Here is a 16,472-nt window from a genome sequence, read left to right on the forward strand (position 1 = left end):
GTCCGTGTTCATTGGTAATCAAGAACATTGATGATCTTGTTACCATGGCACCTGTCGGGGGGGGGGGGGGGGGGGCATATCCTGGCATTCATATAGCTGTCACTTTGACACGTACCACCTACCTAAACATTGTTGCAGACCAAGTGAGCGGCTGTGGCTCAGGTGGTAGAGCCGGTAGAGCGGGTTGTCCAATAATCGTAGGGTTGGCGGTTCGATCCCTGGCCCACATGACTCCAAATGCCGAAGTGTCTTTGGGCAAGACACTGAACCCCAAGCTCGCGCCTTGCATGGCAGCTCTGCTACCATGAGTGTGTGTGCGCGCACAAATGTGTGAATGAAAACCAGTGTAAAGCACTATAAAAAAAAGCGCTATAAGTGCAGACCATTTACCAAGTACACCATTTACCTTCCTGGCAATGGTATTCAGCAGGATAATGCTCCACACTTCAAATGGTGTTGTTCTGGACAAACGAGTCCGATCCATCGAGGCCCGACCTCGCGACTTAAAGGATCTGCTGCTAGCGTCTTTGTGCCAGATACCACAGCACACCTGCAGAGGTCTTGTGAAGTTTGTGGCATGAGAAAAAAGAAAGACAAAAACCTGCGATGCTATTGGGTAGAACTGGTTGATGTTACACCATTACAACATTTCTCTCATTACGATCTCAGATGAGAGAAAAGTAGGCCTCCTCATTTCAGCCAGATCATGCATGACCATCAGCCAAAAGAGAGAGAGAGAGCTTCTCACTTTTACGGTCCATGCCGGTTTCCTATTGAACCCAGAGAGTGAACAAAGTCCTTTTGATGGTTTGTAGTTGCTGGAAAAGTAATTTAATAAAAGGTGCACCGCCTATCTGTAGATGCATGGCACCGAAATTAATCGCATTCTCAGGTTAAACTAACCCTAATCTAATCCTGTTGTCAGGCTTTAACCTGTTTGGAACGGTCAGTAAATCAGCCTTATTGTTTTTATCTCACCCTATATGTCTTGAAAATCACAATTTAAATAATTGAATGAATCCTTTATTTCATTGTTGTATCCAAAAATGGCATCTAAGAAAACACATGAACACCTAAATCACACACTGTTCTACTGAGCAGTACACCAAAATAGTGCGTAAATAACATTTAATAAAGTAGTGTGAAGTACAAATAAAAATAAACCTTCTATAATTTAAAATCACACACATGGAGGAATAAACAAAATTTACAAATGTGTACAAAAACTATTGTAAAAATGTTTCCCATAATTCCTCTGACCTCTGTGTCAAATTGAATATTCTCATATTTACTAAAAAATATTACATTCATTAACATGCAAATACAGAGGAAAAAAATAGCAGTGTTGTTTATTATTATATAATGGAGTGATTAATTCATATTTGTACCTGCAGCTGCTGTGTTCCGATCAGTAAACATGTAAACAGGAGAGCGACTGTCACTTAGATTTAAAGCTATTGTAATGTGTGTGGAGTGTGTGTGTGTACATTTTCTCTCAGTGCTTTTGTGTATAGTTAGTGTTTTCTTCTCTGTGTGTTTGTGTTGAGTGTGTGTGTGTGTTCTTCAGTGTGTCTGTGCAGCAGAAGAGTCACTTGATGTCTCAGTGCTGCTGCGTCTGCTACAGCTCCTAATAAAACAGGAAACACGTCAGTTCCTCATTTCCTGTGAGCTCTGATTATTAATAAATCTGATTATTAATAAATTGCACAGTAATGCAGAGTCACACGGCTGATCTAGAAAATGCAACTAAAGCTACAATTACAAACAGGAACTATAACAATATAGCATTATAATCGAATAATATTAGAAGCTCATGACCCAATATTATAACTTATATTGTGCTAGCTCAAAGTTTAAAATCCCAGCAGTGGCAGCTCGTGCGCAAAGCCCTTAACCCTCACCTGCTGAATGTAAGTTGCTCGGGATAAGAGCACCTGCCAAGTGCTGTACACGTAAATGTAAAGAACCTCATAACAGATTCAAGATTTTTCTACACGTCACGTACACAGTGATATACAGTAAACCTTGCACTGAAATGAAACCCTGGCCTACTCCTACTCAGACTGCATTTATATGACTAAACTCGTCGCCTCGGGGAAGCTTTCGCGTGGCCGCTGTTCCCCTCTGTAGTGCGGAGTATCTTAGATGGCCACGTTGGGTCGTTGGATAAAATGTCGCAAATTATGAGTACAGTGATTACCGATGTTCAAAAGTAGGAATGCACTGAAGTTTCGGCATTTTCAGCTTTTGGCCAAAAGAGAAAAAAAAGCAGAAAATGAGAAATTAAATGTTTTTACGCTGCGCTGCATCTCAAATTATTTGAGTCATTGTGTGAGCTAATATCATCACCGCACTAACAAGCAATGAGCTGTCACCTCAGCAATGTGGAACAATTTCAAAGTTTCTGACACGGACGTCAAAACAGCAATTTGCAGTCGTTGCTCAGATGAGGTTTAAAAAGGTGGTACATGGCCGAGGCACTACAGACAGGTCTGATGCACCACCTGAAAGCATGACATCCAATTCAATACGCAGGGTACAGCAAAGCAACAGAGCTTCAACACAGCCAAACTAGCACGCTGACACCTTCTGTCACCACAGTCTTTCAAAAGGCAAAGAAATTATGTACACTCTCTTATTGTTATGTTAGTTATTTTTGCCTTTTAATAAAAGTGCTGTTAATTTCATTGCCTTTCAGACACGTGAAAATGATTAAAACGCAAAATATTTATACAATTACATAAAATGGCCGTTCTTTTAAAACAGGTTTTTAGTTAATTTTTTTAAATGTACTTTTAGGTTTCAGTTTATAGCCAAGTATATCCAGTATTTTAAATTTCAGCCAAAAGTTTTCAGCTCAGTGCATCACTATTCAAAAGTCTTCTATTGTCGTAGACGATCAGTGCAGAGGTCATGTGTGCAAAAGGAGAGATTAAAAGTAGGTAAAAAAGTAAATAAAAACAGTGAGCAGGACAGCGTCTGGACAAGCATTAACATTATACCTTCACAACTTCATAACACGGACCTCAAAACTTCATAACATTATAACCTCATTCATTTTTATCATGAGATCACCTCTGCCATGCTCGTTAGGGATGAATTTAAATCTACATCCAGATTACTGTAAAGCTGCTTTGTGACAATGTCCATTGTTAAAATCGCTATCTAAATAAAGATGAATTCAATTGAACTGAATGATGAAACATTCGCAAAACAAGAAACTTTTTATTATTAATAATAATAATAATAATAAAGTAATGTGTGGTGTAACCTGGCATCAGGGCAAAGCTGCAGCGTGCGGTAAAGCTCGGCAGTGGAGGGCAGCCCCAGAGAGGCAGATTTAGGGGTGGAGAACCCTGTTTGGGATACACCCCTAACTGAGGGAGCTGGACTGGACACCACTTTGGCTTCAGGCTCAGCATCTACACACACACACACACACACACAGGTGCGTGTTAAGAGGCTCACTGAGTGATGATTGGCTGTGAGACAGGGGGCAGAATGAAGCACTGTAACTGAGTGATGATTGGGTGTGAGACAGGGGGAGGAGTTAAGTGGTGTAACTCACTGAGTGATGATTGGCTATGAGAGGTAGCAGGTCGTTTTCGCTCTATAAATGGTGTCATGTTTAGAAACTGTGTCTTCAGCCACATGTCCCGGTCCTCCTCAAATGCCTTCCTCTGTAGAGAACACAAACAATTTTCTATTCTCATTGAAGTTTTTGCACAATGTGTGTGAGTGTGTGTATGTGTGTATGAGTGTGTGACCTCGTGTCCCAGACGGATTGCAGCCTCAGTGAAGTTCTTTCTCTCTCTCTCAAAGGTTTTCTTCTGCTCACTGAAGATCCTCCACTCGTCCTTCAGTCGTTCTTTCTCCTCCAGTGTGTATCCATCATTCAGCATAGCCACTGTGTCCTCATCACATGGAGAGACCAGTTGCTGCTCACACACAGGCACACACAAAATAAGCCTACCTCAGAGTGGATTATCTGCACTAACTGCAATGTGTGTGTGTGCACGTATGTGTACCTGGAGTAGCTGCTGTTGTGTGTGTATAAACTCTGTACATTGCTGCAGTTCCACTCTGATGCGCTGCATGGCCTCTTCGTGGTCCCTCTTGGAGATCACTTCCTCTTGAGATACTGACACTGACACACACACACACACACACACACACACACACACACACACACACACACACACACACACACACACACACACACACACACACACACACACACACACACACACACACACCAGGTTCAGCCCTTCTACAATGACAGTTTATTTACTATAACACTACAATAATCACATCAGGGTAAACACACTCTTCCATGGAGGAGCAGCAAGAGCAGCTTGGACTAAAGGAGCGGAGGGGAGTAAAGGAGACGAGGGAAGTAAAGGAGTGGAGGGAGTGTGTTTTTAAGGGTTTGTTTTTAAAAACCTTGTGTGTCGAGTGTGTGCATGTGGTTCTTTAGCCTTCTCCACTGCAGACGTATGCTGTTGGTCAGCTGCTCTCGCGCCTCCACACACATCTGATCCAGATTCTCTTTACTGCATTCCTCACACTCGTCCTCAGGCTCAGAGTTCTCCTGACACATATACAGACAGACACACACACACACAGAGTGAATATTCGAAGAGATCACAATGATGTGTGATAAGGAACACATTCATAACATCCTCCATGTGTGTGTTTATACATGTGTGTGAGTACATGTACATGTGTATATACACAGTATCTCACAAAAGTGTAAATATTTTTGTAAATAAATATTTGATAGCCTCCCTTCGGAGACTGGGCCGCAGGGCAGTATTCCAGCATGATAACGACGCCAAACACACTTCGAAGATGACCACTGCCTTGCTAAAGAAGCTGAGGGTGAAGGTGATGGACTAAACCCTATTGAGCATCTGTGGGGCATCCTCAAACAGAAGGTGGAGGAGCACAAGGTCTCTAACATGCACCAGCTCCGTGATGTGGTCATGGAGTAGTGGAAGAGGACTCCAGTGGAACCTGTGAAGCTCTGGTGAACTCCATGCCCAAGAGGGTTAAGGCAGTGCTGGAAAATAATGGTGGCCACACAAAATATTGACACTTTGGGCCCAATTTGTACATTTTCACATAGGGGTGTACTCACTTTTGTTGCCAGCGGTTTAGACATTAATGGCTGTGTGTTGAGTTATTTTGAGGGGACAGCAAATTTACACTGTTACACAAGCTGTACACTCACTACTTTACATTGTAGCACAGTGTCATTTCTTCAGTGTCGTCGCATGAAAAGATATCATCACATATTTACAAACATGTGAGGGGTGTACTCACTTTTGTGACATACTGTGTGTGTGTGTGTAATAATATATATATATATATATATATATATATATATATATATAGTGTGTGTGTGTGTGTGTGTGTGTGTGTATGTATGTATGTATGTATGTATGTATATGTATGTATATGTGTGTGCACACCTGGTCCAGGCTGTCCTCTGTCCTGCTGCAGTGTGTCTTTGGGCTGAGAATAGACACCATGTCCCTCTTCATATGCTGCAGTAGCTTCTTCAGCTCAGCATTCTCTTGCATCAGAGCCTGAAGTCTGACCTCATAATCACTCAACAGAGCTCGGTACATCTCACCCTCATGTCTATCACACACACAGACACAGTTACAGATGTGTTTGGGACACATCTGTAATGAAGCAATGTTTAGAAAGCAGAGCATCGTACCTCGCCTCCATCCTGCTCGTCTTCCACATTCCTCTCTTCCCATCAGAGCGACTTACACAGTTCACCACATCAATTGCTGCACACACACATTTAAAATTTTTTTTTTTTTTTTTTTTTAAGAAGAGTGCAAAAGTTTAGCATTATTTTAGTCTTATCTAAAATCATGGTGCTTAGATGAACCCCCACAACACATTGGCCAGCCCGTGTGTACAGAACAGCACCGCTGCACTGTGGGGTTTATGAAAGTGATGTATTGTTCTATGCTGTATAATACACAGGGCGTGTGGACTTGGAAATGTCCATGTACTGATGATTCTGTCGTGTAGGGATCAGGGAGAAGTATTTAGTTAACACATTAACATTACTCAGATTTAACACAGCGTTTTGTTCTCTACCAAGTTTTTTGTCCCTCTTGTCCACCAGTAGTTGGTTCAGACGTTCCTTCAGTTTGGTGCACTCTCTCTCTTTGCGTTTGGCATCATGGCTATATTGAGTGGCACGACTAGAAATGATGCTCTGGAGCTTCTGTACCTACACACACACACACACACACACACACCATTATATAGTGTCACTTCATAATGTCTTTTGACTGACTTTAATGTGTTATCAGTGAGAGACCCACTTCCTCTTTCTCAGACTTCAGGCAGCTCTGCAGTGTCCTGATCTTTAAGTGCAGCTGACGCTCGCCTTCATGAAGACCCGAGTTCTCCCTGCGGGTGTGTTCCAGCTGGTCCTAACACACACACACACACACAATCATACAGAATTCCAAAGCGGCTCCTGAGGGGTACAGAACAGTGTTTGCCCTACTGTCCCGGGAGTAGCTCCTGCCCTCCAGTGGCAGGAATGCAGTGTTGCCTCACCACATGACCCTTTACCCTTCAAGCCCAACGTCATGTTCTCCAGTGAAGTGCATGAACACAGCCCTCTGCAGTTCCATGTGGTTCCCAGCTGTGTAGTGTTGTGTAGGTGTAGTTACTCAGAGTTGATGTGCTGTGTGTTACAGTAGATAAGTGGTGTGTATTGTTGTGTAGTTGTATGTACTTTGAGGCGGGAGTTGTTGTGCTGTAGGTGCTCCAGGTCACTGCAGCTCTTCAGTTGATGGTGCTCTAGGTCCTGCAGCGTGCGCAGTTGTTTCCTGTGCAGCTGGAGGAGCTCGTACAGCAGGTTCAGGGCAGGCACAGCACTCAGAGCATTACAACCACTCCTGGACTCCACACACACACCACACAGGCCCAGCAAGCTGGCTTCCTACACACACACACACACACACACACACAGTTACACTACACTTAAACTACCTTCCATAGCCCGCCCACTGGCCTGCCGATCCCCTCCACCTGCCTGCTGGCAGACAGGCCCACAGACAAATATACACACAGACCTGGTTGATATAGGTGAGACACTGCGGGATGTTGTCCTGGGTACAGAAGGCACTCAGTATGCTGTAGGAGTGTGTTGAGGGGAGCGTGTGCACGTGTGTGTGGTGGGACACACTGATGTGGGAAATGCTCGACAGGTCTTTTGGGTCTGAAACACACACACACATTATATGTATACATATATGTATATGTTTGTGTGTATATATATATATATATATATATATATATATATATATATATATATATATATATATATATATATATATATATATATATATATATATATATATATATATATATATATAAAAATATATTATATATCATTATTAGACTAGTGTGTGTATTATATCCGTAACTGCAGGTTTTATTCCAAAATAAAGTATTCCTACAGAAGGAATTATGGATTATTTAATATTAATCCTAGATTTGTGTTTTATAAACCTGATGGTGGTGGTTGCATAAGTATTCACTCCCAGTGCTTCTCCTGGTTCCGTTTCCAACAGAAACGGCCTAGTTAGTTGAGTGGAGTCGACCTGTGTGTAATTAAGCTCTCACTTGGTCTCAGTATAAATACACCTGTTCCTTGAAGAACCTAGAGTTGGAGAACATATCTAAAAACACACACCATCTTGAAAACCAAGGAGTGATCAAAATAAGTCTGGGATAAAGTTCTAGAAAAATTATCAATCAGGGTTTGGTTTAAAATAAACTTTGAACACACAACTGTGAGTCTGGCTGGAGGAAACCAAAAGTGGGTAAAGAAGGAATTACTCAGAGAAACCCTTTAGGAGCTGGAGAGATCCACAGCTCAGATGGAGAAGTTGTTTCCAGGACAACCACAGACTGGACAATCCACAACACTGGACTTTATAGAAGAGTGAAGAATAAAACCATTATTTAAAAAAAAAGTCACATGAAATCCCATTTGAAGACTCAGTAAACAAGTGGAAACCAAACACTGCTTAAAACACCATTTGAAGCATGGTGGTGGCAGTATGTTGTGAAGATGCTTTTGATTAGCAGGAAACTGATGAGGGTTGAGGGTGATGAATGGATGGAGACAAATTCAGTACAATCCTACGAGAAAACCTGTTACAGTCTGTGAGAGACTAGGGGTGGAGATTCAATTATCAACAGGACAACGATACCAAGACCAAGGTGAAAAATGATGCTTCCAAAGCTACTCTGGAGTGATTCAACACGAAGAACATGAGTGGGTCAGAAGAGGACTCCTCAATCCAAATGAGACTCTGTTGCAAGACATGACCAACAATGCTCTCCATCCAATCTGACTGCACACAAGCAATTTTGCCAAGACAAAAACATCAGGATCCAGATGTGCAAAGCTGATAGAGTCACATGTAAGAAGACCTGCCTCTGGTCATGTACTGACCCAGCAGGGTGGACACGTATACCAACAGATGTAAGCTTTATTTATTTATTTACCTTCAAGGGGGTGAAAATTTATGCACAGTACTGTATAAAATATATTTACTAACATTTTTGTACATAAACAATACATTGCTCAGAAAAAAATCTGTTGGATTTTAAACTACGAAACAAATAAAATAAATAAACAACTAAACAAAAATTAAAAAGTGATGACAGAATGAAAATAATAATCTTTAATGTTTTTGTTTATGGGTTTGTAACACTGACTCTGCAATTACTGTACATAAATAAAGTACATAATCGCTATGGAAACCAAAACATCCTACATGTGCTATATTGATATAATTACAATCCACACCGTTAACGTTTGTGACTCATTAACGAGAGTACGAATATTCACTAAATCCTGATGAATATTCATTACTGTAATTATACTGTAAAAACAGAGCATTATTAGGTCCACACTACAGTGTGCATTTGGAACACAGCCACAGATTCATCTTAGTGCTGAGATTTATACACTCTACAGATCATATAACCACTGACTGTGTGTGCGTGCGCGCGTGCATGCGTGTGTGCGTGTGTACCCAGACAAGGGTCAGACATCATCATCACCGTCGTCTGTGGGGTCCATTTATCTCCCATCTCCAACACACACAAGACAGTCCTGAAACACACACACACACACGCACGCACACACACACACACACACACACACACACACACACACACACAGGAGGAATCTAATAGCTGTGTAGTAGACTGTAACAGTAAGGTTCTCAATGAGATCTGGTTATTTAACTGCATTCTTCCTTCCCACAGTCCTGACCAGTCTCCTCATCCCTGCTGCTGAGACGCACCCCAGAGCACGATGCTCCCACCCCATGTTTCACTGTAGGTATGGTATCAACCAGTGGATTAGCCTGGTTTTCTCCACATGTAGCCATTGGAGTTCAACCCAAAAAGTGTTTACTCTCATTTTGTCTCATCTGAGCGGATAATCTTCTTCCTCATGCGCTCTTTAAGTTCCTGCCATATTCCTTTTACTCAGGAGAGGCTTCTGTCTAGCCACTCTACCATAAAGGCCTGATTGATGAAGTATTTCTGAGATGGCTGTCCTTCTGGCAGGTTCTCACACCTCTGGGGAAGACTTCTGAAGCTCTGTTAGAGTAGACATTGGATTCATAATCTCCTGCTTGTCCAATTCCCCTCCACCAGAGTACTGAGTTTCAGCACTAGGAAGAGTTCTGGTGGTTCAAAACATCTCCCATTTCACAATGAGGGAGCTCACCGTACTCCTGTGAACATCCAAAGCTTAAGAACTGGTGTTATTCCCTCACCCTGAACTACAGCCCCCTCCGAAAGTATTGGAACAGCAAGGGGTGTGCGTGCTAACTAATGCTGACGTCAGGTACAGCAACAACAGGTAACACTCACCTGGAGGAGGTTAACTTAGCATCCTGTTTATAAACACACCCACAGCGTGTCGCAGCTAATCTTATTTAGGTATAGCTGTTTCTTAAAGCTCTAACCAGACAGGTAGACCTGCTGCTATCTTAGCTTAGCACTGATTACAACCGGAAACAGGAAACACGGGGCCCAGGCACGTGACATCACAGAGGCGTATTTGACATTTAGAAGGACAGGTTTTATACTTAACACTGATTAACACGAGCGCTAAACCTCACACAGATTTACCATAGATTATCTCCCTAAGCGAAGCTACGTGACCACTGCTAATCCGTTAGCGTTAGCATTAGCAGACAGGTGTATTCCTCACCTTCAGTTATTTCTCCGTGAAGCTCGAGCACTGTATATGATCATATCCACATAAACACGTTACAATAAACTCTTTAAATGTGCAGACTATGTATATTCTTATTTATTTGTTTCTGTTAGTCCGCGAACTACAGGTGTTAACACGCCGTCAAACAGGTCGGTTTGAAATACTTCACGGTTTCCTCATAAACACTAATCCTGACACTCATTGGTCCAACCGTCTCCAGGCAACCAGGATATGGCTTCCCGATTGGCTCACAACGCACCACGTGACACGCGAACACGCAGGTGGTTAAGCAGGAAGCAGCAACGGTTCTTCCAAAAGCGTGTCCTGAACCCCTTTTTAGGGAATCCTTAATTATATACTTTACACATTATATAACACTAATTTTTATATCTAACACGCTTTAGTAGACGTGGGTTTGGCTTTCTGTAACTACAGCTGAGTGCAAAAGTTTTCCCACCCTCACTGCAACATGATGAAACGCGCTTTATGGGTTCGGTTTCTCAGATGTTCCCTTTTTAAACAGTGTTAATAACGTCAGTATATGAATTATAAAAGATTATTAAATGAAACAGAATTCAAATTAAACACAAATGAGAATGATCTTTCTGAATGTGATGTAAATGAGGAATTTTATTCCACTTTATTTCTTGACTTCATCAGTTTCTTCTGTAAAGTCAAATACAATAATAGAGCAGTTGAGGGGGGTGTAAACTTTTGAGCATTTTGATAAACCAGTGAGGCTTGCTAAGAGATACTGTAACGTTTGGTATTAGTGTTAGCCTCAAAGAACAAAATCATTGTCTCATTTATAAAGAAAATAATCACAAATTATTCCCACCTCGATTTAAACAAAAGAAAAAAACCGAAAACCCACAATGCACTGCAGTAGGCTCCTTTAAGCCTACTCGATACAGAATACCCAAAATGCTCTGCAGCAGGCTCTAATTATGTATAATAAGTCCTTCAGTGTGAGCAGTGTGCTTCTGAGGCTGCAGGTGAAATGTCCTGTTCTCCACCTGTCCTGAAGCACATTGCAGTAATTAGCATTCATTTCATTAGTCTTATTTAGCACGAGCGTCTGTGTCCGTCTCTGGTGCTGGAGCATCTCTGTACTCAGTCATAAACTTCTGCAAATCAGAGAACACCTGTCCATCCTGCTTCTACACACACACACACACACACACACACACACACACACACACACACTGATGAGGAAACTGAGAGAAACAGCAGCAGAAGCTGGGCTGTGTGTGTCTCACCTTGATGAGGTCGTAGGTGTCAGTGATGATGGCGATGAAGAGGCTGAGCACCATGTAGGTGAAGATGGAGACAAAGCTGTAGATGTAGAATCTGCTGAATGACCACACCAGAGCACTTCTCTCCCTCAGCTTGGTGAAGGTGGAATACACCTCATCTCCATTAATCATGGACAGTAAACAGTACGCCGTGGTATGGAAGGTCCGGAACTGTGATACATCACACACACACACACACACACACACACACACACACACACACACACACACACACACCTCTCTGAATATGGCCCTGAATATGTATTATGTATATGTAAATATAATTGATGTGAATATGTTAATGTATAGACTGACGTTTTCATGGTGAGGTCCGAGAACAATCCATCCACAGAAACAGTAGCTGAGATAAATCATCACTGCACACAGGGAGAACCGCAGAGCACTGGGTAACGCTGCCCTCATGGTGAGGATCAGGATCTACACACACACACACACACCAAGGTTATTATCGTTAAGGAAAACTAAAACTATCAGTGAAAAAACATTTCCAAATAAACGAAAACTAAACTATAACATGCACCTGCAAAACAAGAATAAAACTTTCCTTCTCATATTTTAAATCTTTGGTGGTCTAAGAACAGATCTAGGGTTAGGGTTAGGGTTAGGATTAGGGTTAAGGTTGGGATTAGGGTTAGGGTTAGGGTCAACCTCGAGGCTGAGCGGAGTGGATTCATTGATGTTGATGAATCATAAATGCCCAGTAGAATTCTGTAACATTATTGGTGATCCGAATCGATTGTTAATTTGTAATAATAAATCAGATAAAATATTAAAAACCCCCCTCCGTTGCACAAGTTGGTATCGCCCAACTATTGCCTCCCAACACAAGGCTTGGTCACTGCTGTGTGAACTGGGAGAGCAGTTAGCTCGGAAGGTGAAGAAGAAGCGCTGAACACAGACTATTCTGCATTTCTGGTCCGAGAGGAACAGTAAACCTTATAAAACCTGTCCTCAGGAGGAGGGAGGATAATGTGGTGTAGTTTAGCTAACAACACTCCACATATAGTGTAGCTAACCAGCTAATTCACTGCAATTTAGCCATAACTATCAATATAACAAGTTAGCAAAAAACTGCTACATTTTATTTGAATAGTTCCCGTTATTATCAACAGTAATGTTCACACTGTGCACTACAGCGACATGTTAAATCTCACACTAAACCAGGTGTGTAAGTTTTAATCAGTACAGTGTGCATTCATTTGGACTGATATTACACCCTGTGGGAAATGTTTTAATGAAACAATCATTTGATCATAAATGCTTGTGGATGATAGATAGATTAGACAGATAGATAGATTAGACAGATGGATGGGTGGGTAGATAGATAGAAAGATACATAAGCAGAGGGAAATCAAAACTATTTATGCACCATTAACACAAACTGAAATGAAACTGAAATTGAAAACCAAAACACAAAACAAAATAAAATAAAAACTATCAATATTTTTAAAACTATAATAACCCTAACACACACATATATATTATGGGATAGCTCGTACGTTATATTTCTGGAAGAATCCGAGGTAACGGAGAACTCCAATCCACACCAACAGAGTTGCAGTCCCCAACAGAATACTGCATATGGTGTAATTAGACAGCACCTACACACACACACACACACACACACATACGCATGGATTCATACATAGTATAGTGTGTGATTTTGGGACATGCACACTGTGGACTAACAACGTTTATATATATATATATATATATATATATATATATACACACACACACACACACACACACACATATATATATATATATATATATATATATATATATATATATATATATATATATATATATATATATATATGTATATATATATAATATTGGCACCCTTGGTAAATATGAGCAAAGAATGCGAAAAAATATCGTTATTTGTTAACCTTTTGATGTTTTGTTCAAATAATTCACAACAATACTCTGCTGTCAATGGGTAAGACCAAGGAATATAGCTGTGATGTGCGGCAAAAGGTTGTTGAGCCTCACAAAATGGGAAGTGTCTATAAGAAGATAGCACAAACATTGAAAATGTCCATTTCCACCATCAGGGCAATAATTAAGAAGTTCCAGTCCACTGGAAATGTTATGAATCGACCTGGAATTGGACGTGTGTCTGTATCGTCTCAACGCACTGTGAAGAGGACGGTTCGAGTGGCCAAAAATCTCCAAGGCTCACAGCTGGAGAGTTGCAGAAGTTAGATGCGTCTTGGGGTCAGAAAGTCTCCAAAACTACAATCTGAAGTCACCTACATCACCACAAGTTGTTTGGAAGGGTTTCAAGAAAAAAGCCTCTACCTCATGCCCACGGTTAAATATGGAGGTGGCTCTTTAATGTTATGGGAATGTTTTTCTGCAGAGGACCTGAACATTTTGTTAGGATACATGGCATCATGGACTCTATCATATATCAACAGATATTAAATGAAAACCTGACTGCCTCTGCCAGAAAGCTTCAAATGGGCCGTGGTTGGATCTTCCAGCAGGACAGTGATCCAAAACATACATCAAAATCAACACAAAAATGGTTTACTGACCACAAAATCAAGATCCTGCCATGACCATCCCAGTCCCCTGACCTGAACCCATAGAAAACCTGTGGGGTGAACTGAAGAGGAGAGTCCACCAGCGAGGACCTCGAAATGTGAAGGATCAGGAGAGATTCTGTATGGAGGAACGGTCTCAGATCCCTTACCATGTATTCTCCAACCTTATCAGGCATTATAGGAGAAGATTCAGAGCTGTTATCTTGTGAAAGGGAACTAGCACAAAGTATTGACAAAAGGGTGCCAATAATTGTTGCACACCTATATGTAACAAAGATTTTTTTTTTATAAACCTGTGTTGTGTTTGTAATTGTTTGATATCCATGAGAGCAGAATATTTTTTTTTTTAACAAAAGATCAAAAGGTTGAACAATAAAGACAATTTTTCACAGCAACACTATGTGTGTGTGTGTGTGTGTGTGTGTGTGTGTGTGTGTTTACCTTGGCCAGTATGCAGATCTTCAGTGTTGATGCAGTAACTGTGAGTGTGTCACTGATGATGATTAGAATGTTCCAACCGTTAATGAACTCCATTCTCTCCAGTGATGATAACGACTTTCCCCATTTAACACTAATGAACTCAGCATACTCCTAATGAACCAAAACACTCATCATTTACACTTATGTTTAATTAATTTACTTAACTGTCAGTTAGTAAATGTACAGTTATTGTCCACCTCATCACTGTTCTCTCGTATTGTACTGTTCTATCAGCACAGTGTCTGACTAAGGCCTTACATGTCTCTTCAGCAGAATATTCCCATCTCCTGTCCTGTCCCTCACACCCTACCAATACATCTACTCAATTCAATTCAATTTTTCAATTCAATTTTATTTGTATAGCACTTTTTACAATAGACATTGTCTCAAAGCAGCTTTACAGAAATATCAACATGGTATACAGATATTAAAGGTGTGAATTTATCCCAACTGAGCAAGCCACTGAGTGGCGACGGTGGCAAGGAAAAACTCCCTAAGATGTTTTAAGAGGAAGAAACCTTGAGAGGAACCCGACTCAGAAGGGAACCCATCCTCATCTGGGTAACAACAGATAGTGTGAAAAAGTTCATTATGGATTTATATGAAGTCTGTATGGCCTTAGGAGCAGCCGTAGTCCCAGCAGTCTGGAATTAGAGAAGATTTGAGCTCCATCCAGAAGAAGATTTGAGCTCCATACAGAGCTAGACATCTATATATCAATGCCACAAACATCTGTGTTCAGGAGTCAAGAGAGCAAAACTGACAGTGCTTCCTGGGTGGGAGGAGCATACTCTCTCAACCCTGTCAATCATAGCCACACTAGCCAGTCATAGTATCTGTGAGCTCATGTATGCAGAAGAAGGTAGATAGCGTTCCTTTGAGTATGTTACGCTGCTCTGTGATGCACTAAAAATCAGGGGTATAGTGTGAGGAATTGCAATATTTTTAGAGCTGGCAATTTATATAAGTCCAATGAAATAAATTCACTACTGTCTGTGTTTTTCCCTTTAAAAATAACTGAATGACCTGTTACATGTATTACATATATCAGATTAATCGTAAATAATTTCATATAATTGTATACATATAAATGTACATATACAATTATTATAAATTATTATTATTATTATTATTATTATTATTATTATAAATGTATAAATATATGTTTATATAAACACTATAAATGCATATATTTGAAAATATGTTTGTAATTATGCACAAAAAAAACGGTTCCTTCAGAAAAATGTATAATTTAATGAATAGAAAATTCTAATAAGCCTTTCATATTGTTCACTGTTTAGTGGTATTGTGTTCCTCTGCCCTGGACTGTCACTTTATATTTTACAACGATAAAATATTTTACACATAACAAAGTATTTTAAAAGCTTTATTTCTCTTTCTCTTTCTAGTATCATTTCTGTGATATAAAATATGTTTGTGATAAAGTCATGACTCACGGTGAGGAGGCGCATGCCGGCAATTACTGAGCGTGTGCAGAGCACCAGAGAGAGTGAACACACCATAATGACCAGCAAATCAAGCAGCACCATCAGTAGGAAGTGACTCACTGCATCTGCACAAACAAATACTTTATTACTCATAAACATCTTTATTATTACTGTACTTAATACTTTATTACTTATCAGCATCATATATATATATATATATATCTCCCTAATGCACTAGATATAAAATGACTTAAATGCACCCTTATTAACGGACCCTTGATTGACAGTGGATCTGATGTTATATTTAACTGTATTGAGGTGAATTACTGAGGTGACTCACTGGATCCCGAGATGTCTGCATGTGCACACACACTGATTTGAA

The 16,472-nt window shown here is 40.6% G+C and overlaps 2 protein-coding genes across 7 annotated transcripts in view; both read right to left on the minus strand.

The window, feature by feature from the left end:
* Positions 1 to 1,007: 1,007 nt before the first annotated feature.
* Positions 1,008 to 10,484, minus strand: ssx2ipa (synovial sarcoma, X breakpoint 2 interacting protein a). Of its 5 annotated transcripts, none has more exons than XM_053681755.1 (14): positions 10,286 to 10,484; positions 9,093 to 9,172; positions 7,116 to 7,261; positions 6,776 to 6,982; positions 6,354 to 6,464; positions 6,124 to 6,259; positions 5,729 to 5,804; positions 5,475 to 5,646; positions 4,444 to 4,591; positions 4,029 to 4,153; positions 3,768 to 3,938; positions 3,569 to 3,680; positions 3,272 to 3,422; positions 1,008 to 1,627 (listed from the first exon to the last, which is right to left on the minus strand). In XM_053681755.1, exons 2-14 carry the CDS (start codon positions 9,148 to 9,150, stop codon positions 1,564 to 1,566), a joined length of 1,677 nt encoding a protein of 558 aa, XP_053537730.1. In that variant the 5' UTR covers positions 9,151 to 9,172; positions 10,286 to 10,484; the 3' UTR covers positions 1,008 to 1,563. The 5 variants fall into 5 exon arrangements, with proteins under 5 accessions (XP_053537730.1, XP_053537732.1, XP_053537731.1 ...); XM_053681757.1 differs by lacking the exon at positions 10,286 to 10,484 and adding an exon at positions 9,943 to 10,121 and having other exon boundaries at positions 4,029 to 4,141; XM_053681756.1 differs by lacking the exon at positions 10,286 to 10,484 and adding an exon at positions 9,943 to 10,121 and having other exon boundaries at positions 4,029 to 4,147.
* A 417-nt stretch (positions 10,485 to 10,901) lies between these two features.
* Positions 10,902 to 16,472, minus strand: part of mcoln3a (mucolipin TRP cation channel 3a) — a 10,468-nt gene continuing 4,897 nt past the window's right edge. For both annotated transcript variants that reach the window (XM_017473099.3, XM_017473098.3), the window contains 7 exons: positions 16,431 to 16,472; positions 16,100 to 16,215; positions 14,604 to 14,753; positions 13,107 to 13,208; positions 11,902 to 12,024; positions 11,551 to 11,757; positions 10,902 to 11,451 (listed from right to left, as the gene is read on the minus strand). The exon at positions 16,431 to 16,472 is cut by the window's right edge and continues 58 nt beyond it. In XM_017473099.3, coding sequence (XP_017328588.1) covers positions 11,353 to 11,451; positions 11,551 to 11,757; positions 11,902 to 12,024; positions 13,107 to 13,208; positions 14,604 to 14,753; positions 16,100 to 16,215; positions 16,431 to 16,472 — 839 coding nt within the window. In that variant the 3' untranslated portion in view covers positions 10,902 to 11,352. The remainder of the gene's footprint in view (positions 11,452 to 11,550; positions 11,758 to 11,901; positions 12,025 to 13,106; positions 13,209 to 14,603; positions 14,754 to 16,099; positions 16,216 to 16,430) is intronic.

Source organism: Ictalurus punctatus, chromosome 7 (genome assembly GCF_001660625.3).
Source record: "Ictalurus punctatus breed USDA103 chromosome 7, Coco_2.0, whole genome shotgun sequence".
Classification (NCBI taxonomy): domain Eukaryota; kingdom Metazoa; phylum Chordata; class Actinopteri; order Siluriformes; family Ictaluridae; genus Ictalurus; species Ictalurus punctatus.